General features: G+C 40.3%; 2 protein-coding genes across 2 annotated transcripts in view; one reads left to right on the top strand and one right to left on the bottom strand.

The window, feature by feature from the left end:
* The window catches only part of LOC135478613 (uncharacterized), a 38,796-nt gene extending 15,457 nt beyond the window's left edge, over nucleotides 1–23,339 (bottom strand). Inside the window, exon 1 of the mRNA XM_064758636.1 lies at nucleotides 22,849–23,339. The gene's annotated coding sequence lies outside the window, so the exon portion shown is untranslated. The remainder of the gene's footprint in view (nucleotides 1–22,848) is intronic.
* Nucleotides 14,766–15,950, top strand: LOC135482310 (histidine-rich glycoprotein-like). Its single transcript, XM_064762229.1, has 2 exons — nucleotides 14,766–14,832; nucleotides 15,268–15,950. Exons 1-2 carry the CDS (start codon nucleotides 14,766–14,768, stop codon nucleotides 15,948–15,950), a joined length of 750 nt encoding a protein of 249 aa, XP_064618299.1.
* Nucleotides 23,340–26,621: the final 3,282 nt, after the last annotated feature.

Below are 26,621 nucleotides of genomic sequence, written 5' to 3'. Positions count from 1 at the left end.
GGACTATTTCTTCAATATTCCTTTAGTTATTACTCTTTGAAAACGTATATAGTAGGTTACACGTGGTTAAAGGGGTAGGGCGGTCTAAATGTGACAACTGTTACTGCTCTTCGCCTTTGTCTGGGTATCACCGATATAACCTACCTGCAGCAAACGGCGTGTGTGTTTATAGTTGCGACCATGAATTTACGACCATTCGAATTGCAGGCCGTTTACCGAACGCTCCAAGATGGTTAAACGTTGTGAAGTCATAAATCTGTGCAATATTGCTTAATTTTTGGTTTTCAGTGGTTTTTGGTTTCTCCACTGCTTATTGCACTTATCTCCACTAAATTAAACAAATCGTACCAAACACTCTAGCCAAGTGCATTACAAGATCAGGAGGTATACTGTGGTTGTTGAAGATACACATTTAGCACGGTTGAGGCAGCAAATTGTAACCATGACTGCAAAGTCCCGTTCCACAAACCTCATCGTCAGTTGGTTGTAACCACGCCACGTGTACGTATATCTTAGACATGTGTTTGCCATGTTCGTTACGATTTATTTATTTATTTGATTGGTGTTTTACGTCGTACTCAAGAATATTTAAAGAATAATGCGACCAGCATTGTGGTGGCAGGAAACCGGACAGAGCCCGGGGGAAACTCACGACCATCCGCAGGTTGCTGGTAGACCTTCCCGCGTACGGTCGGAGAAGTTACAATTTAAGCTACATATATATTCATTTGTTTGATAATTAACGCCTTTACTGTTTCACTTTTCACTGATATGATCAGGTTTTTGGAAGACAAATATTGGAGTGACCGGAGTAAACTGTCGCTCCTCGCCAGTTGGATTCTAGCTTGCGATCTTACTAGTTGGGGGCCTTTCGGCTGTGAGCTATAGACGACAAGGGCAGGAACTTAGCCTACGATAACCTTATCAGGAACGGGCTCCTGCCCTAAATGGAATTGCTGATACAAAATAACGGCCAATTCATTGCCTTTCTAAGTGTATGAAAGACACTAGTAAGTATAATATGCACCCACGCTCACGAACCTGCAAAATACCGTTTACACACCGTTAAACTCCAAGTAAAAGTTAAAAATTTACTTGGCCATTTCAGACAATATTTTCGCCAGAGTGAATTCATATCTTGGAACTGCGGGATGTTACTTTGGAAAACTCAGCTTTCTCAACTAACTGTGACAGTTTCATAGTTAAGTGGTGAAACAGAGTTTGTTAGAAACACGTGAGATTGTCACGTGATGTCCTAATGGCCAACAGACAGTTGTTACATCTTGGAGCCTCAATGTAGCCACTCTTGGATACTGGGAAAACGTGCTTTATTGAATTGAAATAGTTGTGGGCTTTAGTGGAATTGAATCAACGACCCAATTACCCTATTGATCTTGTCCAGCCCCGCGGAGCAGATTGTAAAGGGGCGGCTCACTTCAGGTCTAATGTGACCCCAATCCACTCCGTGACTCCTGAGCTGTGAGTTCCTCAGTTAGACAATGACTACTTCCCGTTGATGTATTTTTCCCATTAGCTTGTTAAGAATTGTTCACCAGGAGGCAAAAGTGAAGGAAATAAATAAATCTTTGCTTTAAAAAAGGAGTCTAGTGGTTCATTGTAAAATCACTGGCTCCACATGCTGAACATGAGCTCTTGCTATATAACAGCTGTGGTGGCCTACAAGGGTGAGAACATACCACCACTGATCGATATGTTTTGGAGAATGTGGAGGAAGCACACATAAAGTACTGCCAAACTTAAAATCTTCGCTGGGACGAGATAGGGCATCTGGACTTTTGAAGATTCAAAATCTGAAGATTTTTACGAAGTTCTCCGTAACAGTACCTTAACCATGATACCAACCTTTATATAAATAATATATAAGGAATTTAAGTGTTGTATGAGGGGTATTCTCTGATATATATAAGAAGACCCTCTACTTGCCGAACCTTAAGGGAAATACTAAGAGGCTATATAGTTATTTATTTATTTATTTCAATTGTGTTTTATGTCATACTCAACAATATTTCACTTATACGATAGCGGCCATCATTGTGGTGGGAGGAAAACAAGTGGAGCTGAGGTGAGACCCACGACCATCCTCAGGTTATGGCTACATGAGGTGGACTTGAACTCACAGCGATCTCTTGGTGAAAGTCTCTTTAGTCATTCTTCTGAGTTAGCGCGCTAAGCACTCGACCTCGGAGGATCCTGGCTATATAGCAAACAACCAATCTGGTCTTAATTATATTTTCTACGTTTAGGGAGAATCTATTATGTAGGCTCTAAACTAAAGACAAGCGTATATTCCGTGAAAACTATTGATATTGATATATTGTTATAAATAGGGAAAATAAACCGCCTGAGAGCGGGAAAAACGCAATCCCCAACGCCTCGAATTCCTCGCCATGTGCAGTCTGGTGAATGCAGGTCTGAGACAGGAAATGGATCGTTTGGCATTCTGGTCGATTGCGGAGTTAACTTTTTATGCTGTATGGATCACTTCAACCTATCCCAATACCCACGTCTAGACGCCTGGCGTGCAATTTGTTATCAGACAAGATCAGCAGAAATAAAGTGGTGGATACTCTTCCCGTTATTCGAAAAAAGTACCGCTCAGTGGTGGCGAAATGTGTATTAGTCAGAATCGCGTTTGAAATTCAAGGTTATTATAGTTAAAATACTACGAACAGTAAAATGAGTTCATAAAGAGCATACTTAAAGTGCTGTAAAGTATGATAATAAGTCTAAGTAAGTCTCTTATATAAACCTTATAGAACTAAATTTATTTGCAAAATAAAAAAAGAGAAAGCAGGCGTCAAAATTTTATAAAATAAGTTGTACTTGGTACGGTTAGCCTTTATTCAGCCCACAGTGCGCTATATAAAAGCGGAGACTCAAAGTAAAAACAATTTCAGAAATGTCCAGGTCGTTATTTTTCAGTCGGTGAATTTGGAGTTGGAACTCTTTTGTCGTGAAAGGTAAAAGCAGTCCTACTGTGTCACGTGACTAAGGGAAAATGTTGGACAGCCTTTGTTGACATTAATTTACTCATCACTCGTCTCACCCTTTTCCAGAAGCACAAAAGACACCTTTTTCATTCACAAATGGTTCACAAATGTTCAGATTCTCAATTTTTCGACATTTTCTGTCATTTTTCTCCTGTAAATTACTTCTTATGACACTTTTTTCAGATGCCCATGTCATAGTGAATGTGATCAATAATAGGTGCCTAACATTTCTGAACGCTCACATGATACAGTTGACCTTTTTCCACCTTCATCTCCTCTATTGTTGTACAGAAATGAAAAATATGCCGTTTGTATTTATTCATTTATTTGATTGTTAATTCCCTTAACACCATACTCTGAAGTTTATTTCCTGCTTGTAAATATCAAATATGTGCCCCACTCCCAAACTTCTTCACCATGTTAGATATTTATGTACGCATATACGTGTATCCGTGTAGCATAATTTATCTGTTTATTTGAATGGTGTTTTACGCTATACCCAAGAATATTTCACTACGATGACGGTCAACATAGGGGTGGGAGTAAACCGGGCAGAACCCGCGAGAAACCCACGACAATCCGTAGGTTGTTGTCAGACCTTCCCACGCACGACCAGAAAGGAAGCCAGCATGAGCTGGACATGAACTCACGCCGATCGCACTGGTGAGAGGCTTCTGTGGCATTGTGCTGCGCTAGGACGCTAATCACCAGGTCACGGAAGCCCGCGTAGCGTATTTAAACGATAGCAGTTCCACACTGGCGGGAAACCTACATATATATCTTGTCTGTAATCAAACACCATTCTGCTGGAACTCTATGGCATGAGTCCCCATCCCTATGGATAAGAGATGACCTGTAATTTGCCATATTGATACTATTCTGTATAACGCAGGCTTATTCTAAGATTTGTACTGCGGTTATCGGTAACCAGTAAAGCCATTTAAATGAAGGCGACGGGGGATAGTTGAGCGGTAGCCAGATATGCAGATATACTGATTGCCTTATTATATATTCAGATGGATTTTAAAGCACAGAAACTGTATGGCGAAAAACAGAGCCAATAGGCAATGCATCATGGCCTGATTTCGGATCTATTCACGGCTTGTCTTAGAGATAAAGTGATCAGGGGTTATATCTGGGAAATACATAGGCAGAAAGAGAAACAGAAGAAAAGAAAGGTATATACGACATAGATCAATACTGCTTCAGTGTCAGCTCCATAGCTCCATGTTAATCACCAGAACCGTATGCTGAGCCGACGGGCTGAATACAGTATATAATACATAGAATAGGCTTAGCATCCACCTCCTTTTCCCTATCCCCTACCGTAACGACAGCTGTGGGAGATTAAACAGATAACCCTACTCTTAATTATTATTTGTTCATATCCTCAAGTTATAAATATGGAAGTTAATGACGCCACCTTAGTAGACGTTAGCGAGATCGTGGTTACAATATAGATCGATCATCAGATGAAAGACTAGACCTGCGTACCTTTGACATCCGGTTAATTAACAGTACAGTTTACATACGCCTGCATATCCACACACAATCTAGCACAAATATGTAAACTTCAATAGAAGGCTGCCTGTATAAAGGATAAAGCGTTGGCGAATGCAATTAGATTCAAACACTGCGAAATATATCATTTTATTTTCAGACAAGACTTTCAGAAAAGAAGTTTTTAAGAAGCTGGTATGGCGAAAACAATTAGATTCAAAACAACAAAAGTACTCTCTGCTTTATTAGAAACCAACAAATTTTATCAACTGCACTGGCCGATTGCACAAAGGTTTCGTGTGCTAAGTTGATTGTAACTACCATGGCGACACATGTTAAAACTTATGTCTCTATGGTACATACAGTCAGACTACTATATAGCTTTGTGCAAGAGGCCCCATACCGACGCTAGTCCTTGATGTATTACGTAATCAATTGCACATAACTTCGGCAAAGTCCCACATTCTGTATCTATGCATATGCCAATATCCTTTGGAATTCTTACATAGGAGGTACAATTCCCACTACAGAATCTTTAACCCACTTTTCCAAAATGACGCATTTCACTGCATGGGTCAAAGGAGGTACAAAACTGGTCAGAAAGTCAACCACAACATAGCGACAAAGTGCGACACTGGGAATATGTGAAGGCTACATGTAACAGGTGGGTATAGCTTCACGATATAAAACGCCGATAAATGCATCAACTTAAGCTGATTGACAGGTACACTGTAGAATAATCAATGCAGTAATAGTTGTCCGTAATATAGGACAGTCTGTTGTAGGGCTTATGGTCGGAAGATAGTGTCTAAGAAATCCAATACCTATCAATGACTTTGGATTTTGATAAATGTACACGTAACGTTCATTACGTTCAGTTCCCCTTAACTCAGCCACCACAACTCATATTTACTGAGATGATTCCTCAATTCCTCACTGTATAATTCTTAACACATTTTTCTAAGATAAACTCAAAAGGCATAACGCCTTAATTCATATGGCCTGTGGCTCAAATATTATTACCTATAACTTTCTGCTTGCTCGATGTTTCGGAACATAACTGCGTGCATCTCACTTTAGCCCAAGATCATAAGCGATATAGGCATCCCTGTCCATTATATTTACTATGACGTTTTCATCAGTATGTGGCTACTATACCGCAGAATCATCCCAATAGTTCAGCTGCAGAAGTCATAAGATGGGAACTTCCGTGATGTGATCCCAAAACTCAGAAAAAGGGTACGGCTGAGCAGCAATCAATCAGTCAATCAATCAATATATAATTTAATCCAGTGGAAATCACCAGTGGTTTTTGTAGCATAAATGATGAAAGACACTCGTCGAATGTTGGAGATGACGCAAAAAAAGAGATGATTTTATCTCAGCGATTTCCACTATACCAAATGACAACAATTCCGCATAATACAGTGACAATTATCGAAATCAGGATTTATGCCTGTCCTATTCTCTCTTTCATCAGTATCTAAATCAAAACACATCATTGGCATTGGGTAATAGGGGTGTACCTTATATCAACGTCCCAATGAAAGTATATTTTCTAAGTGCTAGAAGGAGATTGGATCATATACATGGATTCGTTCTGTACAGATGATCGTATGACGACCCGCTATCTCAGCATGTCTTTTATGAAGAGAATTTAAACCTGATAGTTCTCAGATTATAGCGGGAAATGGCTATTTTCCTGTGTCTATCGCGTTTCCCCAAGGACCTCAATTACAGACCCTTTTAAGTAAAACGATCTAACGGAATAACAGAGTCCTAACAGACTGAGTATACAGCTACGACCCAATAGCTGGCAGACTCAGCCCTACGCCATGGGAAATCTTCAGCTGATAATAATTACGATATGGCTAAATTGTTCTTTTCTGCAACTCTTTAACTCCGTTGGCGCCAAACTGAAGCCTTAAAATGAATAAAAATCATTGCTTTTATATTTGCAGGCTGTGATGACGAACTTTGAAGCTACATATTATTTCTCCTATATGGTGAGTAGAAACCGAAGGAAACTGAGTTAAAAGAAGACAACACTAGATCAAGTGTGTATATGCATAAATAAATTTCCATATTAAAATTTGTTTTATAGGGTTACCAAGCACATCAGAACAGAATTGTTGAGGAATTTTAGGTCTGTTTTCAACCCTCTTCCGAAATAACTAAGGTTAAATTATTTGTTGTCGTTTCTTTTAATATTTATGATAGTTGACAGAAAAGTGACAAAGGTTTCAGCTGTATTGGAGATCTTAAGTTTGTGTCATTGAAAGCATATTTGATAGCACGCTAATCAGTTCCATTGTCTACCCTTAAATGCACGCTCTGTTTGAATGATTCATTGCCAGACTGAGAAGGTGCAGGTTACCTGGAGAGACAACAAACGGAAATGTCTATACACGGAGATCATTGAATAGACAACCGGTAGTCAATTTCTCTCTGTGGGCACTATTCACTATTCACTGTTTTGCTTTTTATTTTGTCTCCTTCTACATGTTTGATTTGGTGTGCGTTGTTTACTTTGCCGATGTGTATTCAAATACCGATACTGAAACACTGTGAATGGCCAAACACCTGTATTCTCTACCATTTCCTTTTCATTGCCGCAATTTTAATAAATCTGTTCTGAAACAGAACACACATTTCGTTCGTTCATAAGTGAAACAGTCCTGATTTTGTTTTATAGCAAGTTTGTGGATCCATCTCATTTGAAAATGATCATAAAAATTGAGATGTGACAATTAATGGACACAATTCACCATCAAAGACAAAACGTATACCGGTTGCTAAAGGGCCTTGAGTGGAAGGAGGACATCATCTACAATGGCTGTGATAAGCTGTCACGGATCTGTCATGGGGACGCATTTAATGACTCCTCGTGGTCGTGGAATGGTAAGTTCTGATGAACATGGTGAATGCCGACAATACCTTATGAGTAAGTTCCCTTGGGGCATACTCCACTTGCTCACACCCAGTATTACACACGCATTTAGCGCCAACACGGGTAGTGATATGGCAGTTTGCAACGTGTGGGTCGTCCTGACCTATAGCTAGGGTTAACTTGAGAATACGAACACTGTACCCTGTACTAATTCAATACACTAGAACCTCTAGAAATTAACACATTATTTACAAGAACTCTGAATTTGCTTCCCACGAATGTCCTGTTGTATTAGCGTTTATAGCCATAGCAGAAAAAGAAATTTGTTGCTTTTTAGAAATGCCTGACCATAAAGGGGTATGTAGAACAATTACAGCAAGTATTCCCAACAGGCACAAGCCTTTAATCTTACCCCACCCCCAGCTTTTACCTCTATGGCTGATAATGACAGATCGCTCAACACCCTCCTTAATTATTCAGATTAAGCCGACCCAAACACTGTCTTGCAGGGTAGGGTTCACAAAGTCAGCTCTCTCACGAGACAGCAACTGTTGCAAATACTGTGAGAGGGGAAACGGCATGCTAGATTACAGGCACATCAGCTTATATTACAGCTGGGATGCCTGCTTAACGAGTCGAGAACATTTCACTTTGTGACATTCCATTTATCATATACATCTAATACATTCAGTCCTAATAGATTGTCCAACGTTTTATCGGTACTAGAGCCAAAGAAAATATAATTGTATAAACACCTGCAAAGAGGGAATTTCAGCACAAACTGTACCCTGTACAAGGTAATTCGCACTACAGGAAATCCCCCACATCGACATGCGGTTTTCACGAAAAATGCCAACTACCCTCTCGTAGTCAACTTTCCCATAAGCCCTTCGGTAGAACAAGCACATTATTTTCCACATTAAGCTCAAGTACCAGCCCAAGCAGCATCAAACAGATTCATTAATTGTTTTCTTCCACCTAGATTAATGGCAAATCAGCACAGAGAAATATCTTGTCAGGCGATCAGTGTAATCTATGTTGCCTGCGTCAGACTCGTTTTGAAATGTTTACAGACATCAAGTAGTTACATTTTTGCTCAGGATTAATGTTCGTAGTCATTTTCATTTGTTACAGGCCATTTTAGGCCCGATGCAATGAAAGTTTCTAATGACATTACCATAATTAAATCCAACAGAATATGTATCACTGTTTGAAATGAAACACGCCCATCTAAAGCGTATAAGCCCGCGTCAAAAAAACATAACATTTGACAGATTACAAAGTGAAATGTCTCGTAAATAGCTAAAAAGTGCGTCGTTTACTCTAATTGTAAATTCTAGAACAGAAAATGCTTACTATAACAACAGGTTCCCTCACAAAATGCATGAGCATCAGAGAGATTTAAGTGGTATACATTACACTGGAATATTTCATCCACATGCCAGTCAAACAAAAATAATTTTTGCACCAACACTTACACATATATCTAGTTTTGTAAACTGAACACGCTATTTTCCATAACCTGTGCACACTGTAAGGAAATGTAATTCTTTGAGGTGTAGTTGCTTTATTTCAGTCAGATTTCCTCCTTATTTTGTTATCCCCAAATTTAAGTTTCTCGACTTATGTTTCTTCAAAAATACACGTTGGGCGTCTTAAGAGACTTTATTTCCGTTTCCGGGTGTCTGTTACAGCGCGTGACATATAGCACAAACCCTCATCTTTCGCCGCGAGTGTCGTTTGCTTATCCCGCTGATAGATCTAATCTCAAACAGAGGTCCGGTTGGTTCGGACAGATGAAAGGACACTTCAGGAATCTACTTTGTTTTGCGTAAAAGGCAATAGCTCGGGTCGCAACGACTGATACCACAAGGTCATCTTGACTAGTTTTTGCCATTTGCTATAATATTACATGAAATTTGCCGACAACTGAACGGAGCTACCCGTTGGCATTTAGTCGTATAAAAGATTGTGCTTCCCTCTATTAATGCGACGGGCTCTCTTGTAATTGCTCCATATCAGAGGGGATGGCAGTAATTTCAGTTTGATTGCCTTCTCATCCTTGGAATTATGCATGGCAAAAAGAACAGGCATATAGCGATAAACAATGAGCAAGTGACGCGGGAAATGGGTATGGGAAAGCGGTTCGAGCTTCATTTCGGCACCCGGGCGACGATTTTTTTTCCATCGAGGGAACAGTGAAGAACAGATTAGCTCCGAGCGAAACGCAGCCATGAGTATAATGAACGGTGATACATCAAGCACTAAAATAACGCTTCGTCACTAAAACACGGAATAGTCACATAGATCCACGGATAAAGATCTCTGGGTGGAACAGACTTAATGATCACTTTGGCTAAGGATAACATTTATTTCTTTCAATTGTTAACCAGAGTAACCGGACTACAAAATAACGCTCTGTATAGTATGTGGATGAAGTCGAACTACAGAATAACGCTCTCTCTACCATATGGACAGTGGGGCTACAAAATAACACTCTGTAGCACGTGGATAAATTCGAACCACGAAATAGCGCTCTCTGGCATATGGACAAAGTCGAACTACAAAATAACGCTCTCTACGATATGGACAGCCGAACTACGAAATAGCGCTCTCTACCATATGGATAAAGTTGAACTACAAATCAACGGTCTCTACCATATGGATAAAGTCGAACTACAAAATAACGCTCTCTCCCATATGGATAAAGTCGAACTACTAGTTGATGTTTTCTACTATAAGGGTAAAGGCGAACTACAAAATAACGCTCTCTACCAAATGGGTAAAGTCGAACTACAAAATAACGCTTTCTCCCATAAAGATAAAGTTGAATACACAATAACGCTGCCTATGGCATATGGACAAAGTCGAACTACGAAATAACGCTCTCTAACATGTTGATAAGGTATGTTTTCTCTACTGATTCAGCAGGTTATAACTAGTGTGCGTGTAATTTCCTTTGTGCAATACCGGCTATATGGACAGTCGATTTCGCTTTATTATACGTGTATTTCCCCGCCAGCGGTATCCAACAGATAAAATGGTAGCCTCCATCTTGCAGTGAGGGTGCATCGTTCTACACCTGTGAGCAGAGATACAGAAATGTGGGTGTTTAGAAAGAAAATAGCCCATATCAGCACACAGCCGTATTTTTACCAGAGGCAGGTCGGAGTTAATGAGAATAATTACTATCGGAATTATACACTTAGGCACAGGATGTCACGTGACTACGTGATTTTCAGCAACGCACTACTACACTACAAGAGAGACGTGTGGTTATAAATCATTAAATATGAATATAAACTCAGCATTAGTATTTTAGTTACATAATAGTTACGTTACTGACATACATACATACTTACTGTCACAGCACATGTAGTTACCCTAAGATGCGTTCATTATGCTTGGAGTTATTAACATAATGTACCACCAAAGATACGAACTATTGTACTAGCCGGTCCACTGTCGTTCATTCATTCTCTATGTATTAACTGGTAATCGTTGCCCATATTTCCACGTAGACGTGAGTCCTGACACGATCATGAATGTATTATTATTATTTTTAATAAAAAAGCAATTAGCTGTTACATCTTCATGAAAAGGACGAGCATGAAAACAAACCGTTCTTTTTAGCTCCGGACTTCGCAAAAGAAACCCATCTCAAATTTTCGCACACATATACAAAAAGACTACATCGTAGCGCCCAGCTTCTCAAACATGTCAAAATGATTCTGCCTGCGTCACGCCATGCGATAACTGCACAAGAAATGACGTCTAGAATGTATCTCCATTCAGTGTGACACCTACCAAAATGCTGGATGATAGCAAGAAATGACAGCTTGGCGAACTTTTTTTGACGATGTTCAACAAAAACCGCAATGCTGCATGGTGAGAAAACCGGTGTAATTACGTAATTACACGTGCAGACTTTCTGACGTCGGTGGTGCAGAATTATTGGAGGGATTGTAATAAGCACGTATAATCCTTACAATTATAACGAGGTCAATGAACTCAAGCCTAGGCCTATACATCTGAACTATTATCAGTAATAAAGCCAACTGCAAAGGTGGTGACTGAATGACGGGCTTTTGATGACTATCTTCTCTATCTTTGTTAAGTTGGGCAAGTTGTTAGGTTTAAATTTTAAACGTTATTTCTATGGACGTAGAGGGAGGTGTCTCACTGACTTATACCCATCTTATTTGTTTGAATGTTATTTTACACCATACTTCTTTCCCCGTAGGTGATGGCGGTCGACGTCTCTTGTCTGGTCGTTTACGCAGTCTAACGCTCGTTGATGACCACTCATCGTCCACCAATATGGTGTCATATGTGCGAACATTAGTAGCATGCCAAACATCGGTCGTTTAGCACTGTCACTTTGGTTTCGTCCACCCATGTAATTCTAACCGCCATCGTATATATGTAAAATATTTTTCAGTGTGGCGTTAAACAATCAAAGAACTAAATATATATTAATATGATGGCGGCCAGGTTTACAGATTATTTTCAAGATTCAATAGAATTTAATTCAAACCGCAGTTGTATAATTAAGTTTTGCCAGTTATAATGTCACCGCATGCACTGTGTCACATTTGCAGTTTCTGATATGCCTGTGTGGATTTGCAAAAAGCACTGAAGTTTTAACGAGTCAGTCTTACCTGGTATCTAATTATAAGAAAACTAAACAGATGACAAAACCTGAAGTCAGTGAAAGGGGTAGCTTTTTCCCGCAATGTCCACTCGAGTCGAAGCCTGACTGAGCCTTGCCCTCTTGTTATAGATGAGTACTACGTCATCAGATAGTCCATAAATCGTCATCACAGGGATGAACGCTAAACAAAAGCATACAGCTAGGGCCAAATCACTTTAAGCGCAATAACTTCCTCATCCTACAGATTCATATTAGACGTGTACGGTAACTTTGCTCTGATTTTATTTCGCCAACCAATAGAAGATGGGCCACGACACCCATCTGACAAATCATCTGTAACTCTACAGCTACTATTACCGCAAAATATAACTGATTTATGGATCGTAGATAAAAACCTAAAATCATATTTTAACACAAAGTAGAAGCATAAAAAAAACTAACGAACATTCAGCTGACACGTTGACATTCTTGAATTCTTGAATCGATCAGGATATAACCTGTATGCTTAAAAACTCACAAATGAACAGGAGAGAGCAGTTTCATATTTCACACTAAATTAGACTGACGATCCCTCTGTAAAGAAGACATGTTATGCAGCGAGCGATGCGAAGCGGCAATGAGCAATATTTAACGGATTTCTTCGAAATATGCCCCCCAATCATTAGCACGCAATTTGTGTGAATTAGATACATTTCTTTTTAGACAAATGTTCTGCTGAACAAAAGGATTCATGATCAGGTTGAAGCAGAACCATTGCCAGACTTTACAGGTGCTCAAGTCAGTATGATGCCAGAATGGCCCTGTTTGTTTCTTTGATTGGGATAAAACGTCGCTTTCAACATTATTTCGATCATATAACTACGCTGATTCCTTTTAGCTGGGAAGAGCATTGGATGGAATCTTCATCCCAGCATTTAGCACATGCCGTCTACATTTCATGTCTCGCTCAACCAATCAATCAACAGGATTTGGCTATAGTATCCATGGTCTTTGAAAGTATTATTTTCTGTAGTACAACGGGCTAAGTTTCATACTTTGTTGATCGAAATAGGCGGTATGTGCTAAACATGATTGACTCGGACAATAATACTGCATCGAGGCGAAGCCGAGATGCAATATGGTGCCGTCATCGTCAGTCATGGGCTAACCTATACACAAAAGGCCTGACCCAGTGCCTAGATATTTATAGCGTTGCCTAGATTTGCACACCAAAGAAACCAGACGTGTCACCAAGTAACATTTACAGGCACTGGGGTGACTAGCACTCTAACCCTGTCATGCTCAATGCCAATCGCGGTAGTACCAAGTATGACTAGATTTGAAATCTATCGATAATGAGGCATCCACTACCACACCCGGTTAAAATGTCCCTTGGAGTCGTTTTACAAAGCGATTCTGAGACCTTCGTTCAGTTTCATAACTACCATTATCGCACCTGTTAAAGGTTTATAACCGTAATTTTAGCTAACGGGATTACGGGGTTAAATATCATCTGAGTAGCACAGACTGCCCAACCTATTCTCCACGTAAACTGAAACTAACCAATACAACTGTGATGTTGTTTCCTGTTCCCGATATTCTCCAAAGTAAAGTAATGAGTCCAGGCAACAATCGAAGTATCATTCACTCTAGGAAAGGAATATAATATCTTCACAGAGCTTCTGAATGTTGATTATCTGGTGAATCAGTAATGAGGGATTGCGGTTAATGACAACTTTAGGAATTACTTTATTAGACATTGGTCATGAATTTTGACTGTAGTGTTAACTCCTAAACCCATACATTCGCCTGTTTATAAGTAGAACACTGTACCTAACAGATACTTACATTCAGTCTGCGAGAAGTGGAAGGTCGTTTTCAACGGTACGGCATAAACCGTGAAGGCCAGTTGTATCCCGAGAATCAGAGCACACGCAAAGCTAAAAGTTAGTCCGATCACAGCCTGGAAAGTGAAACCATCTTGTGTCTGGGACAGGGGCGATACCCTGTCAGTGTATACACGGCAGTAGCCCTTCGTCTTTGGATTACCCTTAAGCATTGTTCACTGAAGTTTTCAGATCTAACATGAGACGTAGATGTACTGGTGCGGAGCTATATATGGCTCCATGCCGGAGCGCCCACATGGGATGGGATTCGGTACAACGTTGTCGTCAAATAGCATATCTGAGTTCGCTATAGGAGGTCCCGCCTGCAGCAGTTCCTGGAGAAGTCTTCGCCACTGTGGACACGTATTTAATGGAGTTGAAGCTCAGCACCTGAGGCGTGGACAGGGAAGCCAGGTGATGAGAAGTTAAGCTGGCCTCGCGTCACAACATTTGTACCTCTCACGTCGCGCGTGCACATTGTAATCCGATCAACAGGTGATTAGCAAACGTTTTTGCGGTTTTATTTGCAGCCAGCGGACTTGTTAATTCCCTAATGTGCGCAGACAATGTACTTGTCTGAATATTTGTGGTTACTACGTCAGACTCATCGATGCATCGTGGGTGGACGTTAAGGAGAGACGCGCGTTGTTTATGAGCCGAACAGTGGAAAAGTGCTTCATCATCGAAGTTAGAGGATCGTGTTGCTTAGACGAGGTCATACTAAGGAGCGTGTTTCATCACCCATGCCATTGTAGTTTGTTTCATCGTTCAGGCAGACAGGGGTTCTTCATCTTCATCATCTTCATCTTCCAACCGAAGAGATCGTGCTTTATCATCCCGCCAAAATGGGCGTGACTCATCATTCACTCAAGGATGGAGCACAAGGGAGCATGTTTCATCACCCATCCAAAGGTAGTTTGCTTTATCGTCCAGACAACGCGGGCGTGCTTCACTATTCAGACAATTAAGAGGTTGTGCCTTATCATCGAGAGGACGAGTTTCATCGTTCAGGCAATGGGGTCGCGTTTCATGATCAGTGTCAAGGGAGTGTGTTTCATCACTGATGCCAGAATAATTTTCTTCATCAAGCAGGCAAATCATGGCGTACTTTATCATCTTGCCAAAGAAGGGGTGCCTCATTATTCAGCCAAAGAGGCCGGTGCTTCATCATTCAGACAAAGAGAGCGTGCCCCATCATCCAGTCAAATCGGGTGTGCATCATCATCCACTCAATCCTCCCACCATAATGCTGGCCGCCGTCGTATAAGTGAAATATTCTTGAGTACACCAATCAAATGAATAAATAAATAAATCATCCACTCAAAGAGGGCGTGCCTCATCATCCAGTCAAAGAGGGCGTGCATCATCATCCACACAAAGAGGGCGTGCCTCATCATCCAGCCAAAGAGGGCGTGCATCATCATCCACACAAAGAGGGCGTGCCTCATCATCCAGCCAAAGAGGGCGTGCATCATCCACACAAAGAGGGCGCGCCTCATTATCTAGTCAAAGAGGGTGTGCATCACCATCCACACAAAGAGGGTGTGCCTCATCATCCAGCCAAAGAGGGTGTGCGTCATCATCCACACAAAGAGGGCGTGCCTCATCATCCAGCCAAAGAGGGCGTGCAACATCATCCACACAAAGAGGGCGTGCCTCATCATCCAGCCAAAGAGGGCGTGCAACATCATCCACACAAAGAGGGCGTGCCTCATCATCTAGTCAAAGGGGGCGTGCATCATCATCCACGCAAAGAGAGAGTGCCTCATCATCCAGCCAAAGAGGGCGTGCGTCATCATCCACACAAAGAGGGCGCGCCTCATCATCCAGCCAAATCGGGTGTGTATCATCATCCACACAAAGAGGACGTGCCTCATCATGCAGGCCAAGGCGGCGTGTTTCATAAGCACGACAGTGATTCACATAAAACAGACCAACTTGAAGCAAATGATTGTGCGTTAAAGAAAATGCCTGTGCAACAGCACAGGATTCTTGCATGTTTGTACATTGTTTTTCACTTGGTAGTGTGAACATAACAATTTTTCACCAATTCATGAAGAAACCTGCGAATGGTCGTGGGTTTCCCCGGGCTGTGCCCGGTTTCCTCCCACCATAATGCTGGCCGTATAAGTGAAATATTCTTGTGTACGGCGTAAAATACCAACCAAACAAATAAAGAAATAACCAATACATAAAAATAAACTTTCCATTTATATCTCTATGGCAGTAGTTTGCAAAATAGTGAATCTCTTCCTGGAATTAACATGCGTGAAATATTCCTGAATGTTCCTTATTAAACCAGTTTTCACTTTGTTTAAGTCCCACAGCTATCACACATGAGCACGCTTCAGGCATCATATGTTATAAGTAGTAGGGCAAGCACAGGTTAATAGTTTGGCTACTGTAACAGTAAATCTTTAGTTTCTCCGCAAACACTCATATCTACAGTACTACTTGTTAAAAATGGCCGATTCAAGATCTGCCAGTCTAATTGGTAAAACTTGCATAACAGGAAACATTTGTGAGCTGATCAAAATCAGCTTAAACGGAATCACAGATATCACCCTTGCACACTGTGAAACTTGTCATTGTGTGATATATACAAGGTTGACAATCGTCTCTCATCAAACTGCATTGGCATTGTTGGCTGCCAGATTAAGCTGCTGTGAACTCATTAAGCATGCCCATAAGATCTGATCTTGAAAAAAGTCTGTATGCAAAACCACAGATTTGAGTGTTTAGAATAAAGTGATTTTAAGTATCAACTCCAACGCTGTTTGCAGAGATTTTGAAAGACAGGACCTAACTAATGTTTATGTTCAGTGAAAGACTACCATTCAAAGTATCTTAAACCGGGCATTACAATTTTTTTTAGATTTTTTAAACCCAATAAAAGTTCTGTCAAACGTCGTCTTGACACAGCTTCAGCACGTCTCCATTATCGAGAACAATGTGACGTCATGTTTACTCTAGCTCTTCAAGGTCGAAGGTATTTTCTCTATTATAGCCTAAACATGACAGACAAAATTGTGGACTTCGGCGATGAAGGCCCAAGTGATAAATATAGTTTTCTCGGAAACTGGACATACTGGAAGAATATTTCTTCCACTGCTTGAATTGTTGATACAGTAGGCCTACTATATCATTTACAAGGATATCTGCAGATGCATGGCCGGGGAGTTAATGGTTCAGGTCATAGCCGCCAGAGGGTTTGTGCTGGTGATTTTGACCACTGTTAAATGTAAAAACTTACAAAATTACAATAGTATTCTTTTACAACTAGATTCATGCTGAACAATTCTGACACAAATGGAAATAAATCTGAGCACCAGTGAGGTTGATCTAGGCATGCGACTGTCGCTGGATTTTATGTTTCAACTTTGCAGCGGTGGCACTAACGACAGCACTGCTGACCTAATTATTGTGGACCTCAGAGAAAGCACCTCGGTTTGACCACGACATTTCGATAACTTTACTGTATTTCATAAAAGAAAACAGAGAAGACATCCCTTGTGTGCGAGAAAGACGAAGAAGCAAAATTAAAATTTTTCAGTTGTAATAAATTCAGAGAAAAAATTATAACAGTTAATTAATTTTAAGCGTTGTCCGGTGAGATGCCGGCTTCTCATGCTCATAAACCTTCCGCAACCTAATGAATTTTGCAATGACTCTGAAATTTGTTATTTGAAACTGCTGACCAAGTCTGCCATAATTTGTGATACCGTCTCTGAATATTAAGCGGCTTGTAAATCAACTGATTTTACGTCTGTGTTGGTCCGTAAATGCTCATTATGGTGGGATTCGCCGGGGAGTGTATACCATGGGAGCGTTCACGACTATAACAAATCTATTCTGAATCGAGTGGGGACGTATGGTGGCGGTGCTGTGCGCGCGGAAAGCAGGTCTTTAGGTTGGTGTCTTTTATTTGCGCAAGACTTGTTCGATAGCAAAGACAATCTGACTTGACCTTCGTTGAGTACGAAATTAACATTGTAAGCATCCCGACTCCAACGACGCTAGGCCAGTATAAGTAAAGGAATTGGAGTCTTTCGGGGCTAATCACAGCCCTGTCTTGTTCCATAAGCTTACCTTGAACACCTCTGTACTTCCCTTGATGGCTTTAGTATACTACTTCTTGGCAGCAAATAATTTGTGGGTCTGCTGTCACAGTCGTCTCAGCTATCAATTCCAGGTAGGTGTTCCCACGTCTCATCACAAGTAAACCGACACAAGCATGAAACTATAGTGGAAATTGGATAAAGCTGACAGGTCTATCATATTTTGTACTTGTTTAATCTTTTCTTCACCTTTATTAACTTTATTTGCGAATTTTTTTTAGTGATCAGTGTTGATTACGGGTTCATTACTAATGAACTGATCCTAAACAGTTAGCTCATATGTGTGAAAAAGTCAATCTTGTCAAGCAGTGGTGGCAGTGATAACTGTATACATGATTCCCCCCACTGTGAGGAGTGTGCATTCAAACATGGCGGTTGAAGTTGGAATGTATCCAGTTTCCATTATAGTTTCATGCTTGTGTGGATTTACTGGTGATGATGGGAACACCTACCTTTAATTGATAGATGAGACGACTTTGACTTCGAACAAACAAACTCTTTGGTACCCAACAGTAGTACACTTAGGCCAACATATGGTAGAGCCATGCGTTACCATGTTAAATGCGCTTCACGCAAAGTTGCAACAGCTTTATTAAACAGGCCTAAGGCTAGTACGCAATAATAATTTGACTATTATTGTCTTTTTTATTTTACAGTTTTTTACAGTTTGCAAAGTGCAAAGAGACGAGAATATCAGCCTCTATTTGAATTGTATGAACATATTTGTATATCTCTTTATGCCCCTGCATTATAATGGAATCGACCCGGGCATTGTGCTCTGTATTATTTATGCATTACAAATTGAGGACATTGGTTGACATCAGCTATAAAATGTAGCTGTTGTGTGGAACATATATGTATATGTACAGTCGTAACTATGGTATCGCATTTACCAGTATGTCGATTACTGATGTCTTGCGCTGTATTTAGAATTACTTCATGGCCATAAATAACAATCGCGATTCTCATCTGCCGGAAGGTGTGGGAGGGCAGTGGGGATTCAGTTATGGTTTCGGTAAAATCTCTATATTACAAGTAAACGATTATAAGTTTGGATCCAAGAGATCAAGACTGATATGACTTGTCAATGATCAAAGATCAAAAGATCTGTGTAAAGATCTGTAGACGTGTATGTTGTACTGACGTGTATGTGTGTTCCCACAAATGGGAACACATACGCCAGGCACGTCTCACTATTGGAAGGACTTCGATTCAGGGTTCACTCTTGCTGTGCTCCGATGGATTCGCTTGTCCTACAAATAGGTTTACGAGACACTGCTTTCCCTGGTGGCCGTTACGAACGAAGATTAAGGACGGTCGATAGAACCCTTACTGATAGTAACGTGCTGGTTTGGGCACTCTGACATGCCCCGGAAACCAGGAGAGGCATTTCATTGAAGCCGCTTTGGTATCCATCACTCCAGCATATCACCCGATAATTAATGTCCATATTATTCTTTCATCTTTCGACTGTTTACTGTTTCATTACCAAAACAGCTGTGCAATGTGCTCAGTGCAAAAAGGCATAAGTCTTACAACAGAGAGGAACCATTGACAGCAATCGTTTCTGCCTAAAAGTAAAACTTTTCCCATTTATCAAAGTGTCAGACACGCCAAAAATTGCGCTGTTTTCCTTGTAGTTGAGGAATGTATAAAGGCAATACTATATAGTGGAGATGTGATCTCGCGCAGTATAGTGAACAATCTGGTAGGAGAACAGAACCATTACAAAGTTTCAAACACACTAAACTAATTAAAACGGTGACAAGGTTTACTGGTTTTGGCACAAGAGAGAGCTTACGCTGGGGACAAGGAAAGATTTGAGCGCAAGTCATTACGCGTATAGTATATCGCGCAGCTCTGTCCTGTAATAGGATATAATGCGAAGCTTTTCAGGACCATAGTATAGAAAGAGTCACACAAAAAAGGAACACGGGTCAAATGTGTCATCTTGGGACTATGGGTTGAAATCCAACCCTCACAAATTTTCCCTTTAATAGATACCCTGGCAAATATGCCTATTCATATTCGCCACTGATCGTTGGTTTAACGGCATCTCCTGATTCCTTAGGTGCTTGGTTGCCAATCCAAAAACATCTGTTCGATCAGAAAACCACTGATATAGTGCAAGTATTTATCTATTCATTTTGTGCGTAATCTGAAACATGATCTTACAAAAGAGAGCCCCACAGCTTTCAAATACACCGTGTGTGTGGAAGGTGTCTTTTACCTCCAAGCTAATGGTGTCTGATACTATACCAATTATGGGAGTGGGCGATAGGACAAGGCAATAACAGTATATGTCCCGAGAGTATCCGACACATACAAATATAGAAATCACAGCTCGTACAAATGTCAATATTAACCACTCTAAGGACATCATCTGAAGTTTCTGTGATCTGAAATAACATATCCTTGCCTACTTCAATCTCAATATGTTAATAAAAATATAAAGCCATGTCTGTGCAAGACATAGCTTTACGGGGACAGATCGACTCTGTGGACAAACCTGTTGTTCTCAACGTTACCTTAATATTTTATCAGAGGACACCTGTCACTTATTCAGGTGTCTTAGATATTCATAAATTTGTGATTATTGGCTAGACCAGGTCTATCTTAAGCGGATTTTCACTGAGTTATGCGACTATCTGTAAACGCGACGTTTCCCTTTGTTTGTCCGTTGATTAGAATAGAGGCCAATCGCCTAGTCTACGCCACAGAATTCAGTCACGTCAGTATGAAACTAATACAAATTTCTAAATCATTGCAATGCCATTATGAAAGTCTGCTACATCAAGAGAGGTCGGTGATTACAATTGGACAGTTAAGGATTTACCAGAACAGAGATCGTAACACACCATAAATCAGAAACTGGGGTAGGAAAGTGAAGATGGATTTCTCCTGAACATCTCTGGATCCTCTCTCACCTAATCTGTAGCTCCAGTTTTAATTCTTATACATAAGGCACCTTATGGGCATCCTATCTCAGTGAGTTAGTTTCAATCTGTCTTCATTCGAACTTTATGCCAAAGGTATTTCAATAAACAGCATAACTTAGATATAACCTCATCACTGAGACTAAGGCATGTTTCAGCACAGGAGTCACAACATTGACTTTCCTTGTTCTTTTTTGCCTAATATCTTGTATGAAATGATGACGTACCCAACAACTCAATGACGTAGTGTTGTTCAAATACTTCGTAACAATCAGATCAGAGTACACAAATTTTCAGAGCACTGAACAATCAAAATTTGCTATAATTTTGACATTAAACGTACACAAATTTACTGTACACTGAATGATCACAGTACGCAAATTTGCAATACACTGAACAATCGAAGTACCGTATATTGAACAATCAGAGTACACAAAGTACACAAATTTGTGACTTTGATCTACTATAATAAGTTACATAAGTTGACAATTGTAATGTTTTGGAATATATTTTAGCTTCCTGGAATTCATCCGTGTTTCGTATTGGAGAGAACCATTTGTCAAGCTGAAAAATTTATTCTCTATGTGATGTTTATCTTTCATGTGCATTGCCACCGCTGAAAGGTCTGTATGCGGGAATGTTGCTTTATCAATTTGCACATACTCAATGCTTGTACAAGTTCATTTTACACTTTTTATAACGTACGTTGTATGTTTTGTTGTTGCTTTGCTTGTTCGTATTTTCTCAGGGTTACTTCGACATTTTGCGGCCTGTGCACTGCGGCCTGTGTAGAGAGTGCTACATAGTACGTGCGATGCTGTATAGCTTGTTATTTCTCCCTGAGTGTTACTCCAGTCCGTCTCTCTGTTCAGCATTGTCAGTGTGTACTTACACAAAAACACTGTGGACGTATAATGTTATGCCGCTGTTGATCAAACAAATGCATGTACATTCTTGTGTGTCAGCCGAGTTTTGTTTTCTGCGGTTTCTGTGAGTCATGTTTGTAATGTACACTTACATTTTACATTCCAAATATGTGCGTTGTGCTCAAGGCACATTCTCTAAAAAGGATCTTGTATTAGTTTGTTGATGTGCTTTCCCTTTCCTCTTTCATGTCTGGGAGAATCAGAAAGAAATGAGACAATACAATGAAGTAAAAAAAAAAGCGACCCGAAAGTCAGAAACAAAACGACAACTACATTGTGACAATTGGTATCTGGCGTCCATCCCATAATAGTCTACTTCAGTCATCTACAAGTTCTGGCCTGCCAGTATAATTGTCACTTCTTTGAAAATTGACTTTTCTTTGAAACTTCAAGAAAACATGTTTACATGGGCTGCTTTTATTGCGTTTGTTATGTTCGTCTTCAAAATAACCCGTATACACATCAGCATAGTAGCCAAGTGTTGCTAAACCAGCCCAGCAACTGAGTGTAAACTGATACTAGTAGTCAAGGAGGGTGGATCAAGTCTATGGGTTCGTGCCAATATGTTTATGTATATGTCCGCATGATTCCCGTTAGGAGTGGTTATAGCATGCATGGGGTATGTGGGTATATATATAAATAAGTGATAATCATTGCCTACGTGTGAATGACTGAGCTTACCACATGAACACATTTTCAGACATATTGTGGCCAAGACAGTAAATAGTTGATGGGATGATAAAATTGCAGCATCCAAATTCAACACGAACAGACATCTTTGGTATAAATTTTAATGTGCTGTATTGGTGAGTTATGACAATGTATATAACGGAAGTCTCAATAACAAAGAAAAGCAGGCACCAACATCCAACATAGTTATAAGGCGAACTAGGGCAATGAACAACCACGGCAGATAGGAAACGAAAAGACATCGGGTATATAACTTACCATCTGTCTGAGTGAAGTTGAATGTCTGTTTTAATGGCAATGCGTAGACCGTAAAAGACAGTTGAATCCCCAGAATAACAGCACACATCAAACTGATTGCGATCCCCACGATACGCCACACGGGCAAATCCATCGGGGGTCCGGGGTCCCGGAAATACACCCGGTTGATACCTTTATGCTTCATCCGTATGCAGGCCAGGCTGATAGGGGAATGTCGTGTTCTTCTTATCCACAGTATTAGTTATCACCGACTCACCGAAGAACAGTGCGCGCATCCCATCATCACCACGTTAGGGCGTCACGCTTACTGCAAGAAAGACACTACACCACCCCGCTATAAAGCCCCAAGGTAACCGGTACTGATCGTTAGAACCAACCACAGATAATTGCTACTTTCCCTCTCGCAATACCAAAACGTCCTGTAATAGCAGGTTGGATAAATGGGCGAGTTTGCTGCGTAATTAACGACTGGCCCGCAGCAGCTTGCTTGGTATCTGCCTGCTGGGTGAGGTGGAAGACGGGTGAACAGCGCGGGCCAGTTTGCCTAACACCCGTACCCTCTATCTAGGCACAGTCTCAAGCCGCGTTATTAAACCCACGTCCACAGCACAGTAAACGCCGGTACACCTTCATACGCCGTCAGGCCAGTAGTTAGAGGAGAGGCCTCGTTACTCCACGTCATCGTCATACCGTTAACATCTCGTTCATGTGATACGCTTATCATAAAAGTAAAGCAAGAACTCTGCCAGAGCGCGCCTTGTTTTCTTTGCACGGAGTTTGCCCGAGTCTTGAACAAGGCCTGTCCGCGAGTGATACATCACTTACATATTGATCCATGAATACGTCTATTTATACACGGATGGCTTTCCCATATCTGACTATGTGAAGACCAGGTCGATCACGCTATACCAAGACATATCGCTTATAGAAAGACAAAACTGCCGGGAAATATGAAAACCGTTATTCCGCTATCATGATGTTTAGGACTGCAGACTACTGAACCGTTAATACCTCCATATTGAATCAAATAAAGGCTATCGATTATCAAACTCAGTTTTGTGAGAGACTGAGAGAGCATTGCAGGATATGTATGGAACTGTTAAATACAGTATGTTCATAGTATAGATGTTTGTTTATTTTTTCATTTATTCTCCTTCCATTTAAACATTGGAATGGCGTAGAAGATATATATACCATGGTGCACTCAAATATATACTGCATCACCTCCCTAAGATATTGCCCCTAAAGGCTTTAGATATCGCCTAAAACCCCAAAATACCAGTATATCGAGTTATCAAAGCTCTTTGCATTGATCTTTGGTATGTTGGCCTGTTTTTTGTTATCCCGACGAATGGCAGGAGCACCAGATTGTGCACTGTACTCACATACGTGCATTTGTTGTTGGCTATACAAAAATGACAAACGTCGATTCCTTAATTATGAGTACTATAACAAAATATCTATAACTACAGTTAAGAGAAGACTTGATTCACATTATCTCCCCTTACAAAGTTCTGCTGACAAAAAACGAACAGCCAAAAAATAAAAGGAAATACTTGGAGTGAGGTGAGGTCAGAATCGTGACATGTATAAGTATTAAATGTATTAACACAATGCACGAATTCTCAATAGTATTTTCTGTGAGAATGATAGCACCAGCGCGCATCCCCCTCCAAAGAAAACGAAAACAAAAATGAAAAAAAACAAAACAAATAAGAACAGGGGAACCTAAAAGGAATACTAAAAGCATACTATAACAAAAAGTCAGTTATATATTAACTGGCCTAGATTTGTTGAAAAAATAGTTAGAGATTCCAGTGTAAGTGCGAGATGTAAGAGCAAAATCCTCGATATTAATGGGAAATAACATTGGACGTAAGACAAAACGCCGGTTTTATTGCCATACTCCATGTCATGTTTTTTTAAACACCATTACGAAGTTTTTTTATTTCATAATTATTTATCCAACACAAATTCAGTTTCTGTGCCAGGTATATAGTCCTCTGTGCAAAGCTTATAAATCACACTGTATAACAGATGAGAACTCCAGTAAGTGTTTCATAGATTACTTCAGTATTAAGAACACTTATGATTTAACATGAAACCGCAACAGCTGGGAACGGAAGAGGCCAGATAACCCTAAATTCTAAGGATTGTGTAGCTTCGTTGCCCCTGAAGGCGATCCTCGCAATATGCGGATGAAATTGCTATACATATATATGTATGTAAAACCTAGCTTTTATCAGTTTTATTGCCCACCATTATTGAACTGATAGCGTTCTTATAGCGCATCTAATAAGGCTCATTCTCGAGAGAGTAATATAGCTGCCATGTATGGAAGCCGATCCAGCCGTCGCCGCGTCGCTCAACATAACATATAGGGGTACTTGAATAGAAAGAAAAAACTCGATGTTACCCATTATGCTGGCGCATCAAAGACGGAAAAGCACGCTGTTTCAATGTAAAATATTGTGCTTCTGTGGCTTTTGGATCGCAGCTTAATGGGGCGGTGAAAAACAACATTTTTACAAATTAAATGTACAATAAAAATGAACAACGCTAAATGTTGCATTGTCGTTTTGTCTTGTTGATGCCTTTTCAAAACTGCCCAAAATGCGTTGTCGTGTTGATGCAGCTTTGAAAACATGTCAACATGACAACGCAACATTTTAACTTAATGACATGGTCGACATGGCGACAATGTGAGACAACGCTATTTTATTTATAATATGACACGTTCTTGTTATTCAGATCAAGGACGACGGAGCAACCGCAATGAGTGCAGTTCAAAGTCGACTCAGTGAGCTTTCATACATAATAGTATAAATTGAACATATATCCACCGCAAATCCTATTTTACACGTCAAAGTCTTAAATGTTTAGTTCTTGTATAATAATCGCCAACGCCAAGGTATCTCATATATGCCTGACTTTCAACATTAATGTATTGCCCTTACCTGCTAAACCCTTGGAATACCTTGGTTGATTGTATACCACTCGTCGATTGTTTCACTGATCCTTCGATTTAAAGATCGGTATGTTTTACTGACCGATTGATTTTCTTTGCCGTGAGCACGTTTCCCGTCCGCGGAGAAATCTTGTCCACATCATTGCTGGTGGTTTGTATGAAAGCTGAACCTTAACTAATGGCTGTGGTGTATATTTCAGTTGTGTTTGGAGCTTCGTATGTCCGTTTGTACACTCTAGATAAAACCACAGCCATGGATGTACCTCTACTGACCTGAAATCCTGAAATCCTGTAGTTGAAGACTAGGATAACTTCTGGTAGACAATATGTATATCTCTCTGAACTCTCTAGATGAATCTCCTTCGCACTGCATTTAATCAAGCATAAATGTATGTATTTTAGCAACAGAGAATTGAAATATTGTGTACACTGTTCCACTTCCATCAGGAACAACGGAGCTATCTCTAGGCATGATACGTATGGGAATGATTTCGAACGATCGACCTCAGAATCAGAATGGTACTTCGCACGAAAAAATTAGATAGTTGACTGCAGGTAAACTGTACGGCGAATAGACAATATCTTTCTGATGACCAGTGGAAGTTTTACGCACTAAAGTGTGAACACTCAAATAATGCCAATGCTGTTGACGGAAAATGTTTTTAATCACATTCAAACATTGCCGGTCTACGATTTGGTCACAGTTAAATTCATATTATCTTTGTGTACAGTGTTCTTTGAGATACTCGAAATTGTTGTAGGTCTTTATAGTGATAGATTTAGTAATATGCCTACCGCCGTTAAC

The sequence above is a fragment of the Liolophura sinensis genome, chromosome 1, assembly GCF_032854445.1.
Source record: "Liolophura sinensis isolate JHLJ2023 chromosome 1, CUHK_Ljap_v2, whole genome shotgun sequence".
NCBI lineage: Eukaryota > Metazoa > Mollusca > Polyplacophora > Chitonida > Chitonidae > Liolophura > Liolophura sinensis.
This window is presented reverse-complemented; position numbering and strand designations above follow the sequence as displayed.